Genomic DNA, 20440 nt, shown 5'->3' with positions numbered 1-20440 from the left:
AAAGCAGCCCCTGAAACTTTAATGAAGCCACAGGATCGCCGGGGCAGCGCGGCGGGGCCCAGCCCCGCACCCCTCTCGTTCCCCACGGCTCCTGCCTCCTGGCCCCACGGAGCCCCTCACCATGACCCAGGGCTTCTGGCGGCTCTACAAGGCCAAAGTGTTGCAGACCCTGGGGGGGGCACGGGAGGATGGGGTGCTGCAGGAGGAGGTAGGGTAGGGGGTACTGTCACACCTGGGTACCCCCGCAGCGGGGTGACGAACCTCCCTGCCCTCCCCCTGCCTGCACCCCCCCCCTCACTTGGGGGCTTCGTTGCAGGGAGACCCCCCTGAGCTGATGGAGGTGGACGAGCCCCCCACACTGATGGAGGAGGGACCCAGCCCCGTGTCCCAGCTGGCGAGGAAGGTGAGGAGGAGGCTGGGGGAAGCGGGGGGCTGGGGGGGCCTGCTGGGACCTGGATATCCCTGGTGAACCCGGTGCTGCCTCCCCTGCAGGTGCAGGGGGTGGGTGCCCGGGGCTGGCGGACGCTTTCGTCCCTCTTCACCCGCGAGGACGAGCACCAGCTGCTCAGCCCAGAGCCCTGCGCAGACCAGTAAGTTGCAGCTCAGTGGAGGGGGGACCCCGAAGCCTGGATCTGTCCAAGCCCCCTCATCCCCCCCACCCCATCGCCTACATCCCTCTCCCCTGCCTATACCCATGGGGCTGGCAGGGGGACACGGGGGACTCGGTGGGGGGCAGTCCCAGCAAGAAGTGTCCCCACACCAATGTCCGCAACCCCGCTCTCTCCCCAGCCCACTGGCTGCCTCGCCGCCTGAGCCACCCCCCTCGGAGAAATCGCCCGGCTTTTGGGATCTCTTTGCTACGAAGTGGCAGCAGGCGTCAGGGCTGGACAAGGGGGTGTCCCCCGCAGAGCCAGACGAGAGCCCCGGGGAGCCGCCGGGCGACGATGGCAGCGACCTGCGGGAGCCGGAGGAAGGGGCCTTCCACTGGGGCTTCCTGGCCGGCAAACTGGCTGAAATCCGGAATAAAAGTGCCCCCAAGGGTAACTAGAGGAGGACGCGCTGGTCGGACTCTCCAGCAGTGTGGGCAGCCCCTGCCTGCGCCCGAGGGCTCTGCGGTGGGTTTTGGCAACTTGTCTGCACTAAAGACCCCCAGGTGCCCCTTTTCCCTGAGCCTTGCCTGCTGCTTTCTTCGCCCTTGCCACCCCCCCGCCCCCCCCAGCAGCCCCATCGCATGGCTGCCATGGTGGGGAGCTGCCACCCCCCAGCCCCAAAGCATCCCCCGGCCCAGCCTGGGCTCTGCCCGCACAAACCACACACGCTGCCAGGCTAGAAAAACAAATAGCAGGTTTATTGAATGCAGCTCTGGCCCCAGCAGCCCCTTTTCTGGGGAGGAGGGGGCTGTAGGGTGGGCACTGCTCGCGATGTGGGGCTCAGGCTCTACCCACCCCCCCAGCCTGCAGATGTTGCAGGGCTGGAGACAGGGAGGATGAAGATGGGTCACAGGAAGGGGACTGCAGCCAGTTAGAGCCTGGGGACAGGGAGAAACTCACCCAGGGGAGCCCCTTCCCCATCTGTCCCTTGGGTGCCCCCACTGCAGGTAGACCTGGTGGCTCTGGGGGTGGGTAGGGTAGACCCGGTGGCCCTCCCGGCCAGCAGCAACCCTGTGGCACCAGAACCGTGGATGCCACCAGCCCATCGGCCACATCCAGCGAGGGTGAAGGGCCACATCCAGCCAGTGAGACCCACACCACCGTCCTCATCCCCAGCCGGGCTGCCTCCACTCAGACGGTGGACTCCTTGGTGGCCGCCCAGGCTCTCTGGCAGCCATAGAGCCACTTGATGACGCGGGCGTTGCGCTCCACCACCGAGACGGCAGAGCCCAGCCGGGCGTCCGGCTCTTCCTCGCCCAGCCCCGCATCCCCCTCACTGGCCCCCGAGGCCTGCCCGGACTCCGACTCGCAGGACGCGGGGAGCCGAGCCGAGGCGTTGTCCCAGCCCGCCGGCCCGAACCGCTCCTGCCCCAGCAGCTCCACCAGCGCCCGGTCCAGCCCGCAGTAGTTGAAGAACCGCTCCTGCTCCGAGAGCGGCAGGGAGACACGCAGAGCCAGCGCCTGCTTGCTGCCGCTGCCACCGCCGCTGCTGGCACCTGGCGTCCTCACCTCCTCCTTCTCCGTCGGCACCCACAGCATGGGGGTCTCAGGGCTCGGGGGGGCCGGTGACCCCTCGCCTAGCCCCCTGGCTGGGGGGGAGCTGGGGGGCTTGTCTCTGAGGGGTCCCTGGAAGAGGCGTCGCACCAGCCCGGAGCCCTTGGCGTTCTCCTTGTTTCCCCCCGGGCAGTCCCGTTTCTGCCGGTAGATGATGAGCGAGTCGGGTCTCAGCAGGCGCCTGCCACCGGTCCGGCGTGACACAGGGGACTGGGGGCATGGCAGCTTCCTGGGACCCTCCCGGCTCACCTCCGAGCCCTGACACAACTCATTACACTGCTGGCGGGCCAGGAGGCGCCGGCCGCGGGGGGAGAACCGGGGGGAGCAGCCCCGCAGCGCCGGCTCCTGCCGGCTGTTGATGACCTGCTGCGATTTGACGTATTTGGCCTTGTCGGCTTCCAACCGCTCCACGGCACTGGGCACCCGGCCCCCGCTGCCCCCCGGCTCCCGTGGGCACTCGGGGCCCCGATTCAGCCAGGCCAGGGGGGAGCCGCGGCCAGGGGCCACGAGGCGCAGGTTGCTGGAGGCGCAGACGGTGAGAGAGGGGCTGCCCAGGGGCACCATCACCCCCCAGCCCCAAAATGGCACCCTTAGTCGCTCTGCTCCCCCCTGGGCGGGTCAAATGCTGTGGCTGGGGAGGGTCCCGAATCTCTTCTCAGCTCCTAGATTTGGCCCTGGGGGGGGAGAGGAGAGCCGGGGTTAGCACCGAGGACGAGGCATCAGCAAAAGGAGGATGGAGGTGAAGCGGGGCCGGGGGGGTCCCCTCGATCCCTCGGACAAGCAGGCAGGCAGCAGGCAGCGAGCGCTGCCAGCCCCGGCAGGAACAAGCCGTGGGCAGGAAGAGAGAAGCGCCGAGCATCCGCCGGCTTCACCCGCATCCCAGGAGCGGCTTCCAACAGGAAAAAATACCGGAGTCGGACGCCTTATCTTTCCGAGCGCAGGGAGGGCAGAACAAAGCCCGTGCGCAGGAGAGCTGGCGAGCTGCCCCGGCTGGGACCACGCGTGGTGGCAGCGGGGCAGGGGGAGGTTTCGGGGTCTCCATGCTGTGCTCCCCACAGCCAGGCTGAGCTCGGCTGCCTGCGGGGGAATCATAGAACCACAGAACGGTTTGGGTTGGAAGGGACCTTAAAGCCCACCCAGTGCCACCCCCTGCCCTGGGCAGGGACACCTCCCACCAGCCCAGGTTGCTCCAAGCCCCGTCCAACCTGGCCTTGAACCCCTCCAGGGATGGGGCAGCCACAGCTTCTCTGGGCAACCTGGGCCAGGGGCTCAAGGTTCCTCTCCCGCCAAATGCGTGCAGGGCATGGAGCAACGGGGCTTTTATTAGCCCTGGGCTGCGATGGCTCTTGCCCAGCTGCACCCGAGCATCCGTGTGGGACCAGTGGTGGAGGTGGGTGCCGGGGAAAGGGGGTCTGGAGCCTGACCCGGGGGCTGCAAATGCCCAAAGCAGATGGTTTCACTGAGCAGGAGAGGCCCGAATGGCTGTGAAGAGCCGTCCCATCACCAGCGGCTGACCCAGCCCCGTGGCCTCCCCAGGTGACAGCAGGGGCACGGGGCCGGGCAGAGCAGGGCTTGCTAGAGAGCAAACAGCGCGGGAGCCCTCTGCCCACACACCTCCACACACACAGCCCGTGGGCTCCCGCACCGCATCCACCCCCCGCATCCACCCCTGGTGTGATGGGGAAACTGAGGCACGCGGTTTGTCTCGTCCTGCGCTCCCAAGGGCTGAGCCCCCCAGCCTCCCCAGTGCAGGGCAGAGCTTCGCGGTGGTCCAAGGGAAGGTGGCCCCGACACACGGTCCCATCACCTGCTGGCTTTGCCCTGGCAGAGCCAGTGTGCCCGGGATGCGACTGCCCACGCCGGTGTGCCTGCACGCTCCCCAGCCCAGCCCCGCTCCCAGGATCCCTGCCAAGGATGCTCTTGCTCACCTGAGCCCACACAGGGATGCAGGGATGGGATGCAGGGATGGGATGCAGGGATGCTCTGGTCTCACTCAGCTCCTGCCCCTCTGGCCGCCAGCAGCAAACTGAGCCCAGAGCCGGTAGGAGCCTCATATAGAGGGTGAGGAAGAGGAAGAGCCACCCCATTAACCCCTGCCAGCCCAGCTCCGTCAGCAGGAGCCCGCCCTTTGCCCCAGCACGACCCCCCTGCCCCAGCCGCAGCCTTCACACCCCGGAGCCCTGCCCCTGCCCAGCCAGAATTAACCCTCCTTCTCCAGCAGCTCCAGCTCACCTCTGCCAGCTCTCCTCCTCCTCCTCCTCCTCCTTACGGGAGCCTGGCTGGCATTTCGGGATCCACAGCAGAGATCTCTGCCTCCTCCCAGGCAGGACTGAGTCTCTCTGTCCCCCCAGCACAAGGCGCATCAGGAATGGGACGGGAAAACCACGTCCGCTCCATCAGCTTCTCCTTCTACATCCCCCCCAGGACGCTGGGCGCAGCTCAGGAGCAGGAGCCCACCCCGACCCCCTTCCCCAGGATCCCGCCCCGGCCGACAAGGGAGAAGGAGGGAGGAAGGGTCCTTCTGGCACCTTCTCCGCTGGCGGTGAAAGGGTCAAAGCCAGCCCGGAGCCAGGACGGTTCCTGCCTCCTCTTCCCCCCGGGAAGGGCTGTAAATCGCAGGAAGCCACAATGGGCTGGAGATGGTCCAGGGGTTATTTTTATCCCTGCCCTCTGCCCTTCCTGAGGGCTGAGCCCTCCCGCAGGGGCAGCCCCCGGCCCCCCTCCATCCCCAGTGCCTGCCTGGGGGGGCTGCAAAGGTGGGAGAAGGACATGCTGCAGCCTAATTCGTCTCCCAGCCCCTTGGAGCGGGGTCGGAGAGCCCGCCAGCTCCCTCCATCCCTCTGGCAGCGGGTATGGATGGAGAGTGGGGGTACAGCCCAGCCCAGGCTGCCTGCGGGGACTCAGGGGACTCCAACGGGGACAGAGTTGTGGCATTTGGTTCGGGATGCCCAGGCCAGGGCACTCTGTCCCTAGACAAGAGGGGGCCCATCCACGAGCGCTGCTGGCTCCCACCCCGGTTCCTTCCTATGGTGCCGCTGATGGGCAGGCAGTGCCGGGAACCGGAGCCGGGTCGGCATCCAGCACGTCCCGGCACGACGGCACCAGTGCCGGGAAGGGGCCGGAGCCAGGACTCCTGGGCTGACAAAAATGGAGGCTGAGCAGGATGAGAGCGGCCAGGGCTTGTCCGAGCTCTGCCGGCACCGGAAAAAATCCCCAGTGAAAGCAAGGAAGGGACAAACCACCTATTTCGTTCTAATAAACCTGGAGAGGAGCGAGTGGCGCACGCAGCGATGCTCGCAGCAGCGCTCGGGCTCTGTGTGCAGGATGTGGCCGCGCCGGAGCAAACGCCACCGTCTCCAGAGGAAGATGGGGAAAAAGATGGGGATGAGCGATGGTGAAACCCACGGCAGCCCTGGGATCCGCCCTGGGGAAGAGAGTGCCTGCGCTCCCACACGGGAGCTGACAGGACCTTATTTTTAATTCCAGGCAACGTGAATCACTGTTTATTAGGACAGGTTTTATTTTCCAAGCTGGAATCCCGGCAGCCATTCCGGTAAAGCCACAAGTGAGTAAGAGCAGCCTTGGGTTCACCTTTCTCCGGCTGATGCGGGGTGTTCCCAGGGGATGCTCCTACCCCGGAGCGGGGCAGACGGAGCGGCTGTCCTCCTCTCCGGCTCCTCCTCGGAGCACCCGCCAGGCACTTACCGTTGAACCGTTATGTTTGGACAAGGCAGATTCCCTCCGGGATACAAAAAGGGATGGCGTGAGGAGCCCTTCCTGGCACCAGCATCCCAGGCAGCTTCCGCTTCCCCTGGGGAGGCGACGGGGGATTTGTCACATCGACTTCTAGGAAGGGATTTGCCCAATTAATCAGCCTCCTGTGAACGCACCGGGCGGCTTTTCCTAGTCGGGTGGATGCTCAAAGTCCCTTGGTTTTATTTCAGGTTACTCAGGGCTCTCACAAGGCGCTCCCTGTTCTTCCGCGGGGCTCTGCCTCCCTCCCCTCCCACCCCGGCTCAGCGGGAAGCGAGCGCGGTGCCAGGCAAGCAAAGCAACCCCGGGGTAAAACCCAACCACAGCTGGGGCCAGGCAGGGAAACTTCCAGCCTTTGCGGTGGGCGAGAAAAGTCTGCGACAAGTCCTCGAAGCTCACGAGTCCCAGAGCGCAGATCCCTCTTTTCCAACACCATTTTTTCGAAGCGCGTCCAGCTCCCGATCAAACCGCTCCCCGCCAGCCCTCCTCCCTCCCAGCTCGCGGTAAGGGGGAGGGATGCTAATTGCACCCGCACCCCCACAGCCCCCACGCCGGGCTGGAGGAGGAGCAGCACAGCGGCGCAGGGCTCCCACGGATCCCGGCGAGCGGGCAGGGGAAGCCCAAGGCTGCCATGCCCACAGGCAGCAGGACTGAAGCCAGCCACGTCCCACCGAGCCCTTTGCAGCCCTTTAAAAATTAAAAAAAAAAAACAAAAAAAACCAAAAAAAAACAAAAAACACAAACATAAATATCACTTTAACTCCGCCACGGCCAGATGCGGCCAGTCCTGCAGCTCCTGATAACACAGCCATCTGTTTCTACTCGCTGGTTCACTTTCACAACCCGCAAAAAGCTCCTTCTGGTCCGAGGTCCATGCAAATGCCACCGCCTGGAGAGGTGCCCGCGGGAGCTGGGCGGCTGCAAGCCAGAGAAGGGCCCCAGGGTGCAGCCGCCTTCCTTCGGGAGAGGGCAGGCGTTGGAAGGCTCGTTGTACGAGTTTAAAAATACCAAGGGCTTAAAATGGGCATGAATAAATCTGAAACCGCCACCTAATCTGGGGCAGCCGCCCACAAGTCGGTGCAAGTAGGAACGAGACGGCTGCTGGGCCCAGGAGAAGACACCGCGGCTCCCGTGGGTGGTCATACCCCCCAGCGGGGGCTGCAAAAGCCATGGCAGGCGACATCTGGCCTTGCCGACGGCTGCCCAGTGTCTGCAAAGCAAAACAGGGCAGCACTGGGACCATACGGAGAGGTGGAAGGAGCTGCTGGGATTGGGGGAAGCCTCCCCAGCGTCAAAGTCGAGCGTCTGAGCTGAACCCCCCACCTGCCGCGAGGGACCAGCAAAGGTTTTTGAGTTGCGTCTATTTTCATCTCAAACCCCAGAGATTTAAAGAGGCCTCCGAGCACCTGCAGTGCTCTCAGTCCTTCGTCCTCTTTGGGGAAACCCAAAGCAAGTCAGCTGCGTCCTCCGGCACGCTGGACCTGGTGGCGAGCGGGATGGGAGCTGGGGACGTGGGGCTGCCCCAAAGACAGTGGCCACAGCTCCAACCACCGCCTGCCGGCTCAGCCCGAGCCGCTCCTTGCAAACCCCAGCCCTTAGGCAATTGCTTTCTGCTTCAGGCACCCAAATAACCTGGAAATTCTTCTGGGAACAAAGGGATTTAACAGGAACGCGGCCTCTGGCAGGGACGCAGAGGTGGCGCCAGCTCATCTTTCGGGTCACTCAACTGCTTGGCTTATGAGAGTGTGGGGTCTCAGACTCCCCAAAAATGCTTACGGAGCTAGCGAACAGAGATCCGCAGCGGCTCAGTCTTGGATTTCCACCTCCCCGAACAACGCGGTCGCTCTGGGCGGTTTGCGGCAGCTCAGATACGTCCCTCTTTCTCCGTTGCACTTAAGAATAGAAATTGCACTTTGCATCAACGGCTGCCCGGCTCCTTGGACCGACAGGGAAACGAAACAGCCAGTGCTCAGCAGTGCCCAATTGAATAAGAGTTTTGTGTTTAAATACTCCTACCGAGTTCTCCGTGGGACAACTCCTTGCGTTCACCACGCAAACCGCCCGTAAAGATAAAAACCTCTCGCCGATCGATAGCCCGCGGGAGGATTCGCGGGACGTCGGTGGAGCAAAGGGAAAAAACAATGCAAAAAACGCCGGCCCTTTGCGCTGCCCGCGGTCCAAAGGCCACCAGAAGGCGTCTGCTGGCCAGCCACCGCGCGGGGTGGGGGGGGGGGGCAAAAAAGTTGTTTCTCTGAAGCGAGGGCACCCTGCCAAGGAGGGGGGGCAGGCGGCTGCCAGCTCCCCGAGCCAGGACTTTATCTCCACCGCAAAGCAACGCCCACCATTACGCTGCAGTTTGCGCAGGGGCCTCGATTGGGCAGCGGGAAGGGAAAAAAAAACAACAAACCAAACCAAAAAAAAAAAAACCCAACAAAAAACTCCGTTTAACCCAAAGCAGAACCCAAATACAAACGAGGCGAGTTCCCCCCAAACCCAGCGCTGCAGAGCCGGGATCCCGAGCCAAGGGGACAGGCACGCTGGAGCCCGAGGCCTCGGCATTCTGCAAAACAAGGGAAACAGAGCAGGGGTTGGGTTATTTGAGCCGAGATGCAGCCTTAATTACACCTAATTCCTGCACCAGGGCATTTCCTTGGAGATTTCCCACCCCCCGCCATGGACTAGATATATTTCAAGTACATAGGCTTAGTTTGCTTCGTTTTGTGGGGGAGGAACCTTCGCCTGTGTCTATATTTAAAATCACCACCCTTACAAGTAATCCAAGAGGTGTGACTTTCTCTTTAATTAAGGTGCTTGGATCCTTTAATAAAAAATAATTAAATTTCAATCCCTTTCTCTCTTGCAACGGCTGCATTGACTTACTGATTTAACCACACAGCTCCTGGCGGGGGCGGGAGGGGGGGGGAGTCCGCCCGTCTCCGGCGCCAGGATACACAGGAATCCACAGGCAACGATGGAAGGACACGGCACACGGGAGATAACTGGGCTTGGGTTTGTTGCGGGGGTAAGAAATGGCAGGAAAAACAATCTACGGCATTTCCAGTTCACGCTATTCCCGCTCCCAGCCTGCACAGCCCTTTGTTCTGGAGCACTGTTAATTAAAACATGCAAATGACTGCTAGACTTCGGCATCATGTATAAGTAATGGTGTTTCCTCACCTTTATTTCTAAGGTTTCTCGGGGCATGCGAGACCAGCAGGACACTGTTTCTCACAAACCTCCGGAGCGTTTACAGCTGGTTGAGCCCCCGGAGCTGCCCCCAGAGCCTGTGCCCCGCTCCAGCTCCCGATAAACCGGCAGCGCCCCGAGGAGCCAAACGCAGCGGAGGCTGGGTTCACTGGGCTGCCGTCAGCCCTCTGCCCAGCTGGGACGCAAGGCTCAGCCGCAGAAGGAGGGCTGGCAGCTTTCTGGGTGAAATCTTATTCCAGCAGACGCAAGAACTAGAGGGGAAAGGCTCGCTTCAGCGAGAGGAGCAGCTATTTACAGCCTCAAAAATCCAGTAGTACCAGTAGCAGGGTAGGCAGAGATTTCCTTGCAGCCCAGGGTGGTACTCACTCTGCTTGTAGTAACAACTTCACGTACGTACTGGATGCAAGAATGTTTTTAGGGGTTTTTTTTTTTTTTTTAGCCTTTAATCCCTTCTTTGAAAATGAAGTACGCCCAGAAGAGCGCTGTTTTCATTCCTAAAGGGCTCGGCAGAAGCCGCAGGGTCCGCACAGTCACGGCTCACCTCGACCAGTCCAAGGGACAGCTCTGTCACACCCAGCGTGGCCTCGCTCTGCCGAGTCCCCCAGCAGCACGTTACACATCCGTGGAAGGCCAGGACGGCTGCTACCCACAGAAGATGCGCGGCACAGCTATTAGCCAGCCCAGCATCTTTTACAAGCCCAGGATCGCCTGCAATGTGACTGTGATGAACTACTACAGCTTACTTCTGTCCTAGCACAGCAAATAAACCCCCCCTGCCGCAGCTTTGCTGACAGCTAGAAGACATCGCGCTGAGAGAGAAGAAAGCAGTTCTCTGTAGAAAGTTCAAAAGCTTCATCGAAATTCAGATTTTATTTCAAAAACAGTCATCAACTTAATAAATTACACAATAATTTTCCTCAATATAAATCCTCCATAAAATATATTTTACAGTTTTTAAAGAAAGATTCGAAAGAAAAAAAAAAAAAGTCTTTTCTGAGTGTTGAAAAGTATCTTGACTTTGTGTCACGCTGGTGAATAACTCTGTAGCTGCTACAACAATTTGATTTATCAAAGGCTTTAAAACAAAGACCTCGGACAACAACAACAAAAAAAAAAATCAAACAGAACACAGACGTCGAGGACTACCATTCAGTGTCAACCGAGGAAACACTCAGTGTCACCCAACAGCAAGGCTAAGCACCATGAGAGGGATTTCAGGTACCCCCCACCCTTTAAAGTGGCAAATCAGTGCAAAGAAACGCTTAGGGAGTCAAAAAAAAAATATCCAAAATCCACCTTTCCTGTGCCATTCACTAGCAGGGCAGGCCGGCGGCACATTCGGTGTTCATCCTTTCAAATATACTTCAGAGGAGAATCAGATGATTTGCAAAGCGCCTTAAAGGTAATTAGTATTATTCTGTAGTAGATTCCTACTTGAAGCTAACATAACTGACTCTGACTTTTAGGTAGGCAAGAGATAAGAGGAAGTTAGCAAGGTATTTTGAAACGCTCTCAAGTTTAACACGGAAAAATTATATGCCCTCTTAAAACATTACTCATGGAATGACCACGCTGAAACGCAAGTACTGTGAAACAGCGAGAGGTTTGTTTTCCTCCTTTCAGTAACAAGCTGAGGCTCCAGTTGTACCGAACTCAGTTAAAACACGAGAACAGGCAGATCACTGCCAGAACGTAAGGATAAACAGATCTCTCCTTGTCTTTACTCACAGGCTCCAAGTCTTCTTTTATAGACTGAGCTCCCTGCAGGGAAGGGGCAACGACGGGACAACAACGGGACATCTACACAGGCAACAGGCTGCGTCCTCGGAACGACGCAGTCACCTCTGTCCCTGCCAATTTACACTGAAGCGAAGGCTGCTCTGCTCTAGTCAGGAACACTATAGTGTCTTCTAAACAATAAACATTATTTAGAGGCATCAAAGTGTATTTGTCTGAAAAAAAAATCACTGTTTAGACAACTTGCCTTAAACAATAAAGTGAAGTAAACCAACAAGAATTACGGACTAAGGCCCTGTGGGTAACTGCCACCTGCTCTGCACAGCACCAAGTAAGAACCAGCAGTTTGGAAGAAACAGAATCCTTTGCTTTTGGAAGAACAAAAAAATTACATTTTTGTTGTGCTGTTTATTCACGCTCGGGCAGAACAAACACTGTTTGATCAGAACTGCTCTCACAGCACTAAGAGTGAAGAATATCCGAGAAGCAAATCATACAAGGAAACACCTACAGCAGTTTCAGGTAAGGTTTGGGAGGAAAAAAAAACCAATAAATTGATTTTACTAAGAAAACTGGCCCTTGTTGCAGCTTTAAAGGCAATTTTTTAAGACTCTGCTTTTTCCAAAAGGTCAAATTGATGAGAAAGGTCACAGTCCTGCACCCAAAGGAACAAAGCATTATACTATTACAAAGCAGGTTCTGTCTGCTGTGCAGCATCGGGTGACCTCCGCGAAACCTCTCTCAGCATATCAACCTGCTTCTGTGGAATAAGAGCTGGGGAGAAGCAGCCTTTCGACGACTTCAAAGTTTTCCATCCTACCATCCGTGCTTTTAAATAAATATTACTTCTTTAAAAGGAGAAAAACGAATAAAAAAAAAGATTGGCCAAGGTTGCCACACAGATCGGAGATACCTTTCTCGTACCGGTTACTGAGTTTTCTCCCATATTTGAGAATAGGTGCGTCCTACAAGGCAAACAGCCACCCCTTTATCTCCTCATCACTACCAGGTTAGAGTCAGTGCCAGAAAGGGAGAGACCACAACCGGTATGATTAGATTCAGTTAACAGGGAAAATGTGCTGCAACCATATTTTGAAGAATCTTAAAAATAACGCTCTATCCTGCTGGATTCCCTCACCCACGCTTCCATAAACTAAGCCCACAGTACTCTGCGCTTATAAATCCTCACGGTGCTACCGGATTATAGATACAAGGGTAGAGAGCATGTTGTGAAACTGTAGGTTAACTGATTAATAAAGTACTGGATTACTAGAAGAAAGCAAAATCGGATTATTAATGAACTAGCCAACCTGCTAGCACCTGATTGCATACATTTGGAATTTGACTCCCTCGGTGATGAGATCACTAAGCTGTAAGTGCTAAGCTTGGTCACAACAGCACTTTAAAAACTGCTGATCCGCTTGCATTGCTTTTATTTTTTTTGTCTACAAAGTCAAGTCTCAGACCCTATCTTTGACATTAGATAACAAAAATAAATAACGAAGTTATTCAGGCCTGGAGAAGAAGGAATGCTTCTCATTTGTCTTCTTCACCGAGTTTTCTAGCAGACCCCAATCATTCAGACCCATAGCAAACAATTTAAAAGTGGCATACACTCCTAGTCACTCGTATACATAAATATATACACATAATTACTTTACAAAGCCTGAAGATCTGCACTACCAGCATGCAAATCTTTTCCCCCCCGCCATGAGAGTTCCTAATACTGACATAGGAAACTGGAATGTAAGAAATACTCCATGTCATAGCGCTGGAAATCAAGTCTCAGCTCTTAAGACACCCCGCTGCCAGCATACACAAACGAACATCGTCACATCTTACACCTGCGTGTAACATCCCGGTATTATACACATCAACACCACCGTTAACACAACGGCCAACTCAACATTCGTATTGTTTATGAAACTCCAAAGAGATTCGTTTGGGAGAAACCACACCCTGCAGGTTGGAGTTTAGGCTCGTTTCTTTTACTGCCATTAAGTTGCAGCATCAGTTAGGTGAGAAGCAGCTCTAAGGGGAGACCAGGCTCGGCAGATCACGTGTCCCAGCTGCTGTCTTTAAAAGCTATGTTGACTAATCGCAGTTCCAGCTCAAAAGCATCGGGTCGGTCCTGCGGGTTGGCAGCCAGCATTTCCTTGATCAGCTGTTTCATTCGAGCATTCATGGATTTTTTCTTTACGGGGATGAGCAGTTCCATTTTAGGGTTTTCTAGAAGCGCCTCTCCAACGGGCACGATTGCCGTTCCCTGCTTGACATAACTCCCCAGAAGTTCTTTCTTTGTTTCCGTATCTATGAATGTCATTCTTTCCAACATCGCCCAGATTATAATCCCCAAGGCAAAGATGTCTGCTTTGGCAGTGTAGTGTCCTTCCCAGACTTCGGGGGCCATGTAGAAGTCAGTCCCACACGCAGTCGATAGAAAACACTTATTGACATTAACTGGTTCCTCAGGATTCTGTCCTGAGGCCGAACATACTTTACTCAGCCCAAAATCAGCTACTTTCAGGGTAGGCTCCAAGTCACTAGCATCCATCCTGCTCCGAGATATCAGGATATTGTCAGGTTTGAGATCACGATGAATAATCTGATTTTTGTGCAGGAATGCCAGTGCGCTGCTGAGCTGGAGCATGAAACTGGTGTTGGTCTTGCGGTTTGGCTTTCGGGACAGCAGATACTCATTCATATCTCCACCATCACAGAAATCCATTACAAACCAGAGGTAATAAGCACTTCTGGGGTCAAAGACTATTTCTCCTTTTAATGAGGTCTCTACAAGCTGCAACAAGGAAAAGAAATGTCATAACTACCTGACAATCATAAGTATATAATGACATGATGGAAAAACGCATGAAGTTTTGATCTTCCTCTCGACAATCCAGAGAGCAAGATGTTGCAACCGGTGAAAATTATGCAAAATTTCTGATGCCAAAATAAAAAATAAAAATAAATAAAAATCACAATGTGTTTGACAGCCTCCTTGTTTTCGTGCGTGAGAAGCGTATCAAGCTCACACTCCTCCCCAGAAGGTAGAGCTAGACCCAGATAACAGCATTTTGAGAGATAGTAAGTGGCCACTGCACTCCCATCTGGTTCAGCTGGACAGTGTCCCACCCCAACAAAGCCTGTCCCACCCATTTTACTAACAACTTCCACGTACAAACAAAGTCCCAACAAGTAACTCAGTACAGTGCCGGGGGGGGGGATGTATTTGTCCTCCGCTGATGAAGCGGCGCCACAGTATTTTTAAAGCCTATTCTCCATTCCTTACGCGTGAATGTCTTCCAGCAAGTGTTAACACAGGATCCCTTAGCTCAGGAGAATGCTAATTTACAAACAGCTGCTGCACCTAACACCTTTCCCACCATCATGATCCACCAGCTATTTTCTACAATATAAGCAGTGAGTAGCTCGAGCAGCAGGTTCTAATAGCTGCTTCATACCAAACGCAAAGTAAAACCAGGAATCAGTTTTACTAATCATGCTTACACAACTACACATTTGCCTCTTCAGCTCCTCTGAGGCTGCTGTTATGCTCTGGAAGGTAAGTCTCACAATTAATTGTTAGTAGTAAACCATCATATACTAAACCAAATGTAGCTCCTACAGGCTTTCAAAAATGAAGGTAGCTATTAATATTTAAAGAGGCATTTTAAAATGCTTTTAAAAAGTGACCTTTTCCATGCAAGAGCAAAATTACTAGCAATTTATAGCTATCTTTCATTGTGAGCCCAACTAGTAGTCAAAACAGACCAACTTAAAACAGTAAATCCATGTTAGAACTAGAAAACTACATATTTAGGGTTTACAGTCAGTAACAGTGAGATTAAGGTATCTGAAGACAGCAGGGGAGTCTCCTTTGCCAAGTGAGCACCACCACACGCCTCTCCAGAAGCTGTACTTGCATCCCAGTTCACAGCCTGAAGGCAACAAAATCCACTACCCTGTCTGTGACAGTGGCAAAGCCCCACAGGACCAGGCTACTTTAGGACGCTACTGACTTAGTTCGGCTGACACCAGTTAACCATCTGCCCCAAAACCTTTCAGGAGACACTAACACCCCCCTCCCCGGCCAGCCCGCTCACACTGCACCAGTTCAGCTCTGTAACGTAATATTGCCTGGGCTGGGGAGAGGAGAGGGCAAGCCAAGGGAGATCTGATTTTCCTCTATTTTAGCGTATGTACACATTTATAAAGTGATCCCAGCCTCCCCAGAGTCAGCTCAGCTCTGCCCTTTGCTCTTCTCTGCTCTCTGGAGCAGGAAGACAATTTGTAGTGCTTGCGCCTGACACGGGTGAGATCTGCGTTGTTTAACAGACACTACCATGAAAAACCAATCCTGCACGTCGTCTGGAAGCTCTCCCCCACCTTGCAGTTCCACCCTGGTTATTTTTATGAACTCCTCCCTGTACAGCTTTCCACAAGTTTGATGCAATATCTCACAGATCCACTAACAACTAGGAAGGTAAAGCGCTCATTTCTCCCACACAAGCTGGCCACTACTATTTTACCCTAATCCCTTCATGAAAGCAGGTCAGTAACAACTACCAAGCTACAGCAAGTTAACGAAGGCACAAATCCTCTTTCCCAGGCTCGTACAGCACACAGCACAGCGGCGAAGGGCTGTCAAATGAATGTTCAAGTAACAAGAGGTCCGACATTAGACATGCAAGAATGACAACAATAAAACCTGAAATGTTAAAAGCTGACTAGGGATAACACAACAAACATGGAGCAGGCTACTGACTTTTTAAACCAGAGACACAAATTTCTGCCAGGGGATGATTCATAGCTGGGGCAGCTTCTTGACAAGGGAACGAATCAGATTATCTTTCAAGGTCTTTCCAGAAACACTTATTCTTCAAAAATATGCATCTTCAAACTAAAAGGCAGCTTAAAGGATGCTTTCAGTAGCCACATGGGGGAGTGATATTTATTCCCTTATTTATCATACCTTTACCTCTCTTTGAAGGGACTAATAGTTATTTATCAAAAAAGAAAACGGCTTACCACATGCTACCAATTACTTATTATTTCTCAAAGAATTTTAAGTGCTGGCTTCCTAAATCAAGACGGTTACTTCCTCTTCTAAGGACATCCGAGATTAAGAAATTCTTCAGAGCTCTGCCCCAAGACATTAGTACATGTCTGCTCATTAACCCTGCAGTAGAGCTTCTGCCAACCAATACAAGGGCCTGCACCTCCCTTCTGCTTTACCTCTGCTGCTTCCTCTAATCATCAAAGCGGATTCGCATTTAAAAAATCCTGGAGTCCTTTACAGCGGCATGGCTTCAAATTACAAGATGCAGGTGACTGTTCGACAGATATGCTCTTTTAAAGATATCAAATAATTTTTGGGTGTCAACGATGCAAACAACACCCTCTCCTAACTAAGCGTACCTCAAAAAAAGTGATTTAGCTACCCACCTCCTCCCCTCCCAGCTACACATCCATATTAATTACTTCCACCCCATTACCTCAGCTTCATGTACCTGTAAATAAAGGGAGGAACTGGAGCCATGAGACATCTTCTGCACCATACCATCTTTCTGCAAGATGCACTCCTCCAGGTGAATGACGTTGGGATGCTGGCTCTTGATACTGCTAAGTGCCCAGAACTCACGCAGAGCTAGTTCCACGTTCTCTGGAGCATGGCACCGAATCTTTTTCACCGCGACCCGTGCAGAGGTCTTCCTGACGACTGCTTCGTACACCACACCATAACTGCCACGACCAACCTCTCGTATTAGATCGTACTTAGGCTGGCTACTCACCATCTTCAAGATCAAGGGTTCTGGGGAAGGGGGAAAAACCCACAGAACTAAAACTCATGAGCAAGAACTGGGCTGTATTTTCCCCCATAGGGCTTGGTGCGGCAATATTAGGCCTACCAATACCCTGCAATTAACAGGGCAGTGCCTCCGAGCGTTACACTGAATGCAACGCTGCATTTGAGTGCTAGAATATTCCAGAAGCTATTCCGTAAACCTGTACCTGTTGCCACGGACTAGTTAAAAGTGAAATTACACCATTTTGATGGGACTATTAAGATTTCAAATACAGCCCAGTTTTTCAAGGTGGCAACAATTCAAACCTAGACTTGTACTGTGCCGAGACAGGACTATCACGTATGCTCCTGCTCCTTTCTCTCAGCGTCTTCCGTGAACATCTGTGGGAATAATAGTATGGCATCATGCTCTCCATCCACGCCTGGGATAGCGGAGGGCAGGTTCTAGTTGAAGCCTGTGGTTGGGCAGCACCAGATTTAATTAACACTGCCTTTTACGGAGGTGACTGCATAAGTAAATGTTTCTGCTATAATTTAATCATGAAATTCTTTTATTGATACTAAGACAAGAGGATGCTTTGATCGCTTCCAATTTGTTTTTTAACGTTAGTATGATTTTTCAGCTAGTCCCCTCTGAACAAGAAGTCTATGGTAACAAAAAGTTAAAAAGGGCAACTGATGGCAGAAGCTTGTACCCAGTATCTGACTTTCACTTTTGCTCAACAGGGTAAGGACAAAAGTTAAAATATTGCTCTATAACTAAAACAAGGGACACACACACACAAAAAAAAAAAGCCACCAAACACTGCTACATATTCATGAACCTCCCTGCACGCTTCCCTGCAAGATTACAAACCAAAACACACCAGCACCACCTTCACACAACCAAACCAAAAATGGGACACTGACTATAGAAAGGGGAAAAAAAAAAAAAAAAGCTTGGCTAGCCAATTATCACTTATCAAACACAACGAAACACAAAAACAAAATTAAAAAATTAAATAAAAGTCACAGCTAGTGTATCAGAACTAAAATAGTTTGTAAGATTGCCAGTGTAAATAAATGTAATTTTCTTTGTCAGTAAACCAGGCAATAAGGACCACACTGAAACAGCCTGTTATTAGTAGGAAGCTTTCAAGTATATCCACTGCTTTAGGTACTTTTTTTTTTTTTTTTAGAAAAAAGGGAAAAAAAAAAAGAAAAAGAGAGAGAAAAAAGGTATCATCAGTCTCAGGGCAATAGTGCACAGGCATTTTAACCTTTCAGCAAAGTTTGTGATGCACGTTTATGTGAACGTTTTGAACTGAAACACGATGTGCCCAAGCAACGCGTTATCATGAAGTTCTGCTCACAAGATGCATTGAGCCCACACCTGTAGCGGGACTGTGAGGAATAAATTAAGATTACAGCCTGGACATTGATATCTGATGGGCCAATAGCCCCTCCCAGGCAGGGGGGAGAAGAGCAGGGCCTGTAACCTCGCCGGCGGCCAAGTAACCCCTGGGGAAAAGACCGCGTTACTGACACATCAAGTTCAAAACGAGCAGAAAACGTGCCCGCCCTGTGCTGAGGGACACTCAGCTGGGGGCTGTCACCAGAGAGGCTGCCATTCTGCCGAGCCTCAGGGCTGTTACCTGCCTTCCTGCGCGCCCAGAGCAGGCTGGTCTGGTCCGGGAATGCCACCCGGGTTTATTGCCCAACCCGCCGAGCAGTGTCACCTGCTCCCCGGGGCAGCCCATGCCAAGAGGCCGCGGGGACGGGCACAGGCCCGGCAGTGCAAAGCAAACAGGCTGGGCCTGCTCCCCGCTCCCCCCCCCCACAAAGGCCTGGGGACCTGCAGCCTCACAGGGAAAGCACCTTCCCTCCCCGGCCGCCTCGTTAGCGGCAATAATTAGGGAATAAAATAAATTATTTCCCCCCCCTCCTCTTCGCCCTCCTCCTCCACGGAGCCCGACAAGCAGCTGTCGCAGCGGGACACCACCTGCACCGATGGGGGGGCGTCACTCCAGAGGGAAATCAGGCACCGAGGCCAGGAGCGGGGCCTCACCCCGTCAGCCGCGGCCTGAGGGGAAAGCGCGGCCGGCCGGGCCCTGCCCGCCTCAGCGGGTACCCGGCGCCCTCACGCCTGAGGCGGAGGCCCCTGCCCGTGTAGGGCCCCCACTATGGCGCGGCTCCCTCCTCCCCCCATTATGACGAGCCCGGGCGGCTGGCTGGCTAGCTGCCCGCCCGGACCCGCTGCCCCCGAGCCGGACCAGGCCGGGCCGGGCGCTGCGTTACCTCAGCACCGCCGCCACCGCGCTGCCTCCGCCCGGCCGCCATTATAGTGCTGCCCCCCCCTTCCCCTGCGCCGCCGCGGCCACGCCCCCGTCAGGGACACGCCCCCCCATCCGCTGAGCTCTCTGATTGGCCGACGGCGAAGGGGGCGGAGCCGGGAGCGCGCGCCCCTCCGCGGCGGCGCGCGCGGCCGGTGCCCCGGGGCTCGGAGCATCCCCCGGTGCATCCTCTTCTCCTTCCCCCCCCCGGGTGCTCCCTGTGCCTTCACCCCCCCAGCGCTGTGCTCACCTCGCTTTGCAATCACGGCCCTCCTCCTTTTTATGGGGTGTTTTGTGTTGGTTTTGGTGGTTTTTTTTTTTTTAAATTTTATTTCTTGGCAGTAGGAAACGCCATGAAGTGGAGTCCTTCATGCCTTTGGTTGCGCTCTGGCATTGTGTCACGGCAGCACAGAGCTGTCGTCGTCGTCCCCCCCTCCATGTCCTGCTCTCCACTGTTGCCCCCTTCCCCCCTGCACGCTGCAGGGCAGGCGGTGTCCCCTGCACAGGAGCTGAGGGGCGCGGGGCTCCCGCCATGGTCCCCGCTGTTCCCTCCACCCATAGGGCCGGCACAGCCATTTTGGGAGAAGCCAGGGCCTGCTGCTTCTCAGAGCCCTGCAGAGGCCGTTCAGGCATGCTCCCGCCAGAGCAACATGCTCTCACACGTCTCCCCCATTAATTGGAATGAGCTCGATGGTGATTAGCACCCCAGGGCCGTGCCTAAGCTACCCCAAGCGAATTAGGGACCAACGAGCCCCTTGCAGGTTTGAAAGCTGATTAGGGCATTACAGCCTGCCTGTTCCCACGAATCCCCTTAATCGAGTCCAGAAGCAATTAGTTAATCAATGCCACCCTCCCGGGCAGGGCCAGCTCATGGGTGTGGGGATGGGTGCCCATCTGGGTGCCCCAGTTCTGGCTCCGGTCGGTGGCTGACCCCTGCACTGCCCTTCTGAGTGCCCGGACAGCCCTGCTTCCCTGCCAGCACCTCCCTGGCAGAGCCCCAAGTGCTGAAATGGGGACAATTTTGCAAGATGTGCTTGGCCAGTCCCAGCGCAGTCATTTGGTCGACATGTGAGCCGGCCTGGAAGGAGCACTCCAAACAGCTGTGGGGCTGCCCTGCCCCGGCGGGGGCTGGCTGTGGCAAAAATGGGGCCTGTGCAACCCTGCGCCCATGTACCCCTCTACCCGTGGACCCCTGCACCCTTATACGCATGTATTCATGGACCCATGTACCTGTGGACCTGTGTGTCTCTGCACCCTTATACCCATGTACCCCTGCACCCATGTACCCAGGCACCCCTGTACCCCTCTACCCACGCCCCCTTGCACCCTTATACCCATGTATTCATGGACCCATGCACCCCTGTACTCATGTATTCATGGAGCTGTGTACCCCTGTACCCCTGCGCCTTTATACCCATGCA

At 54.7% G+C, this 20440-nt stretch overlaps 3 protein-coding genes across 7 annotated transcripts; 1 reads left to right on the top strand and 2 right to left on the bottom strand.

The window, feature by feature from the left end:
• The first annotated feature begins 121 nt into the window (after positions 1 to 121).
• C19H1orf232 (chromosome 19 C1orf232 homolog) lies at positions 122 to 1048 on the top strand. The gene is made up of 4 exons (XM_063356250.1): positions 122 to 208; positions 317 to 403; positions 493 to 590; positions 790 to 1048. Exons 1-4 carry the CDS (start codon positions 122 to 124, stop codon positions 1046 to 1048), a joined length of 531 nt encoding a protein of 176 aa, XP_063212320.1.
• A 300-nt stretch (positions 1049 to 1348) lies between these two features.
• FAM110D (family with sequence similarity 110 member D) lies at positions 1349 to 19042 on the bottom strand. 4 transcript variants are annotated; one of them, XM_063355687.1, is made up of 3 exons: positions 4133 to 4245; positions 2454 to 2878; positions 1349 to 2345 (listed from the first exon to the last, which is right to left on the bottom strand). In XM_063355687.1, exons 2-3 carry the CDS (start codon positions 2766 to 2768, stop codon positions 1782 to 1784), a joined length of 879 nt encoding a protein of 292 aa, XP_063211757.1. In that variant the 5' UTR covers positions 2769 to 2878; positions 4133 to 4245; the 3' UTR covers positions 1349 to 1781. The 4 variants fall into 4 exon arrangements, with proteins under 4 accessions (XP_063211757.1, XP_063211755.1, XP_063211754.1 ...); XM_063355685.1 differs by lacking the exon at positions 4133 to 4245 and adding an exon at positions 18985 to 19042 and having other exon boundaries at positions 1349 to 2878; XM_063355684.1 differs by lacking the exon at positions 4133 to 4245 and adding an exon at positions 4437 to 4567 and having other exon boundaries at positions 1349 to 2878.
• Positions 10016 to 19055, bottom strand: PDIK1L (PDLIM1 interacting kinase 1 like). Of its 2 annotated transcripts, none has more exons than XM_063355681.1 (3): positions 18985 to 19055; positions 16412 to 17866; positions 10016 to 13698 (listed from the first exon to the last, which is right to left on the bottom strand). In XM_063355681.1, the coding sequence occupies exons 2-3, from the start codon at positions 16694 to 16696 to the stop codon at positions 12958 to 12960; spliced, it is 1026 nt and encodes a 341-aa protein (XP_063211751.1). In that variant the 5' UTR covers positions 16697 to 17866; positions 18985 to 19055; the 3' UTR covers positions 10016 to 12957. The 2 variants fall into 2 exon arrangements, with proteins under 2 accessions (XP_063211751.1, XP_063211752.1); XM_063355682.1 differs by having other exon boundaries at positions 16412 to 16713; positions 18985 to 19050.
• Between the last annotated feature and the right edge of the window lie 1385 nt (positions 19056 to 20440).

This window comes from Chroicocephalus ridibundus, chromosome 19, assembly GCF_963924245.1.
Source record: "Chroicocephalus ridibundus chromosome 19, bChrRid1.1, whole genome shotgun sequence".
Classification (NCBI taxonomy): Eukaryota; Metazoa; Chordata; class Aves; order Charadriiformes; family Laridae; genus Chroicocephalus; species Chroicocephalus ridibundus.
The sequence above is the reverse complement of the archived record's forward strand: the minus strand, read 5'-3'. Positions and strand labels throughout refer to the sequence as shown.

What these genes read in the sequence shown, in the direction of transcription:
- C19H1orf232 (XM_063356250.1), top strand. Translation starts at nt 122, where the DNA reads ATGACCCAGGGCTTCTGGCGGCTCTACAAGGCCAAAGTGTTGCAGACC. An exon ending in TGTCCCAGCTGGCGAGGAAG is followed by an intron (nt 404 to 492) that starts GTGAGGAGGAGG and finishes CCTCCCCTGCAG; the next exon opens with GTGCAGGGGGTGGGTGCCCG. An exon ending in CCAGAGCCCTGCGCAGACCA is followed by an intron (nt 591 to 789) that starts GTAAGTTGCAGC and finishes CTCTCTCCCCAG; the next exon opens with CCCACTGGCTGCCTCGCCGC.
- FAM110D (XM_063355685.1), bottom strand. Translation starts at nt 2,768, where the DNA reads ATGGTGCCCCTGGGCAGCCCCTCTCTCACCGTCTGCGCCTCCAGCAAC.
- PDIK1L (XM_063355681.1), bottom strand. Translation starts at nt 16,696, where the DNA reads ATGGTGAGTAGCCAGCCTAAGTACGATCTAATACGAGAGGTTGGTCGT. An exon ending in GTTCCTCCCTTTATTTACAG is followed by an intron (nt 13,699 to 16,411) that starts GTACATGAAGCT and finishes TCCTTGTTGCAG; the next exon opens with CTTGTAGAGACCTCATTAAA.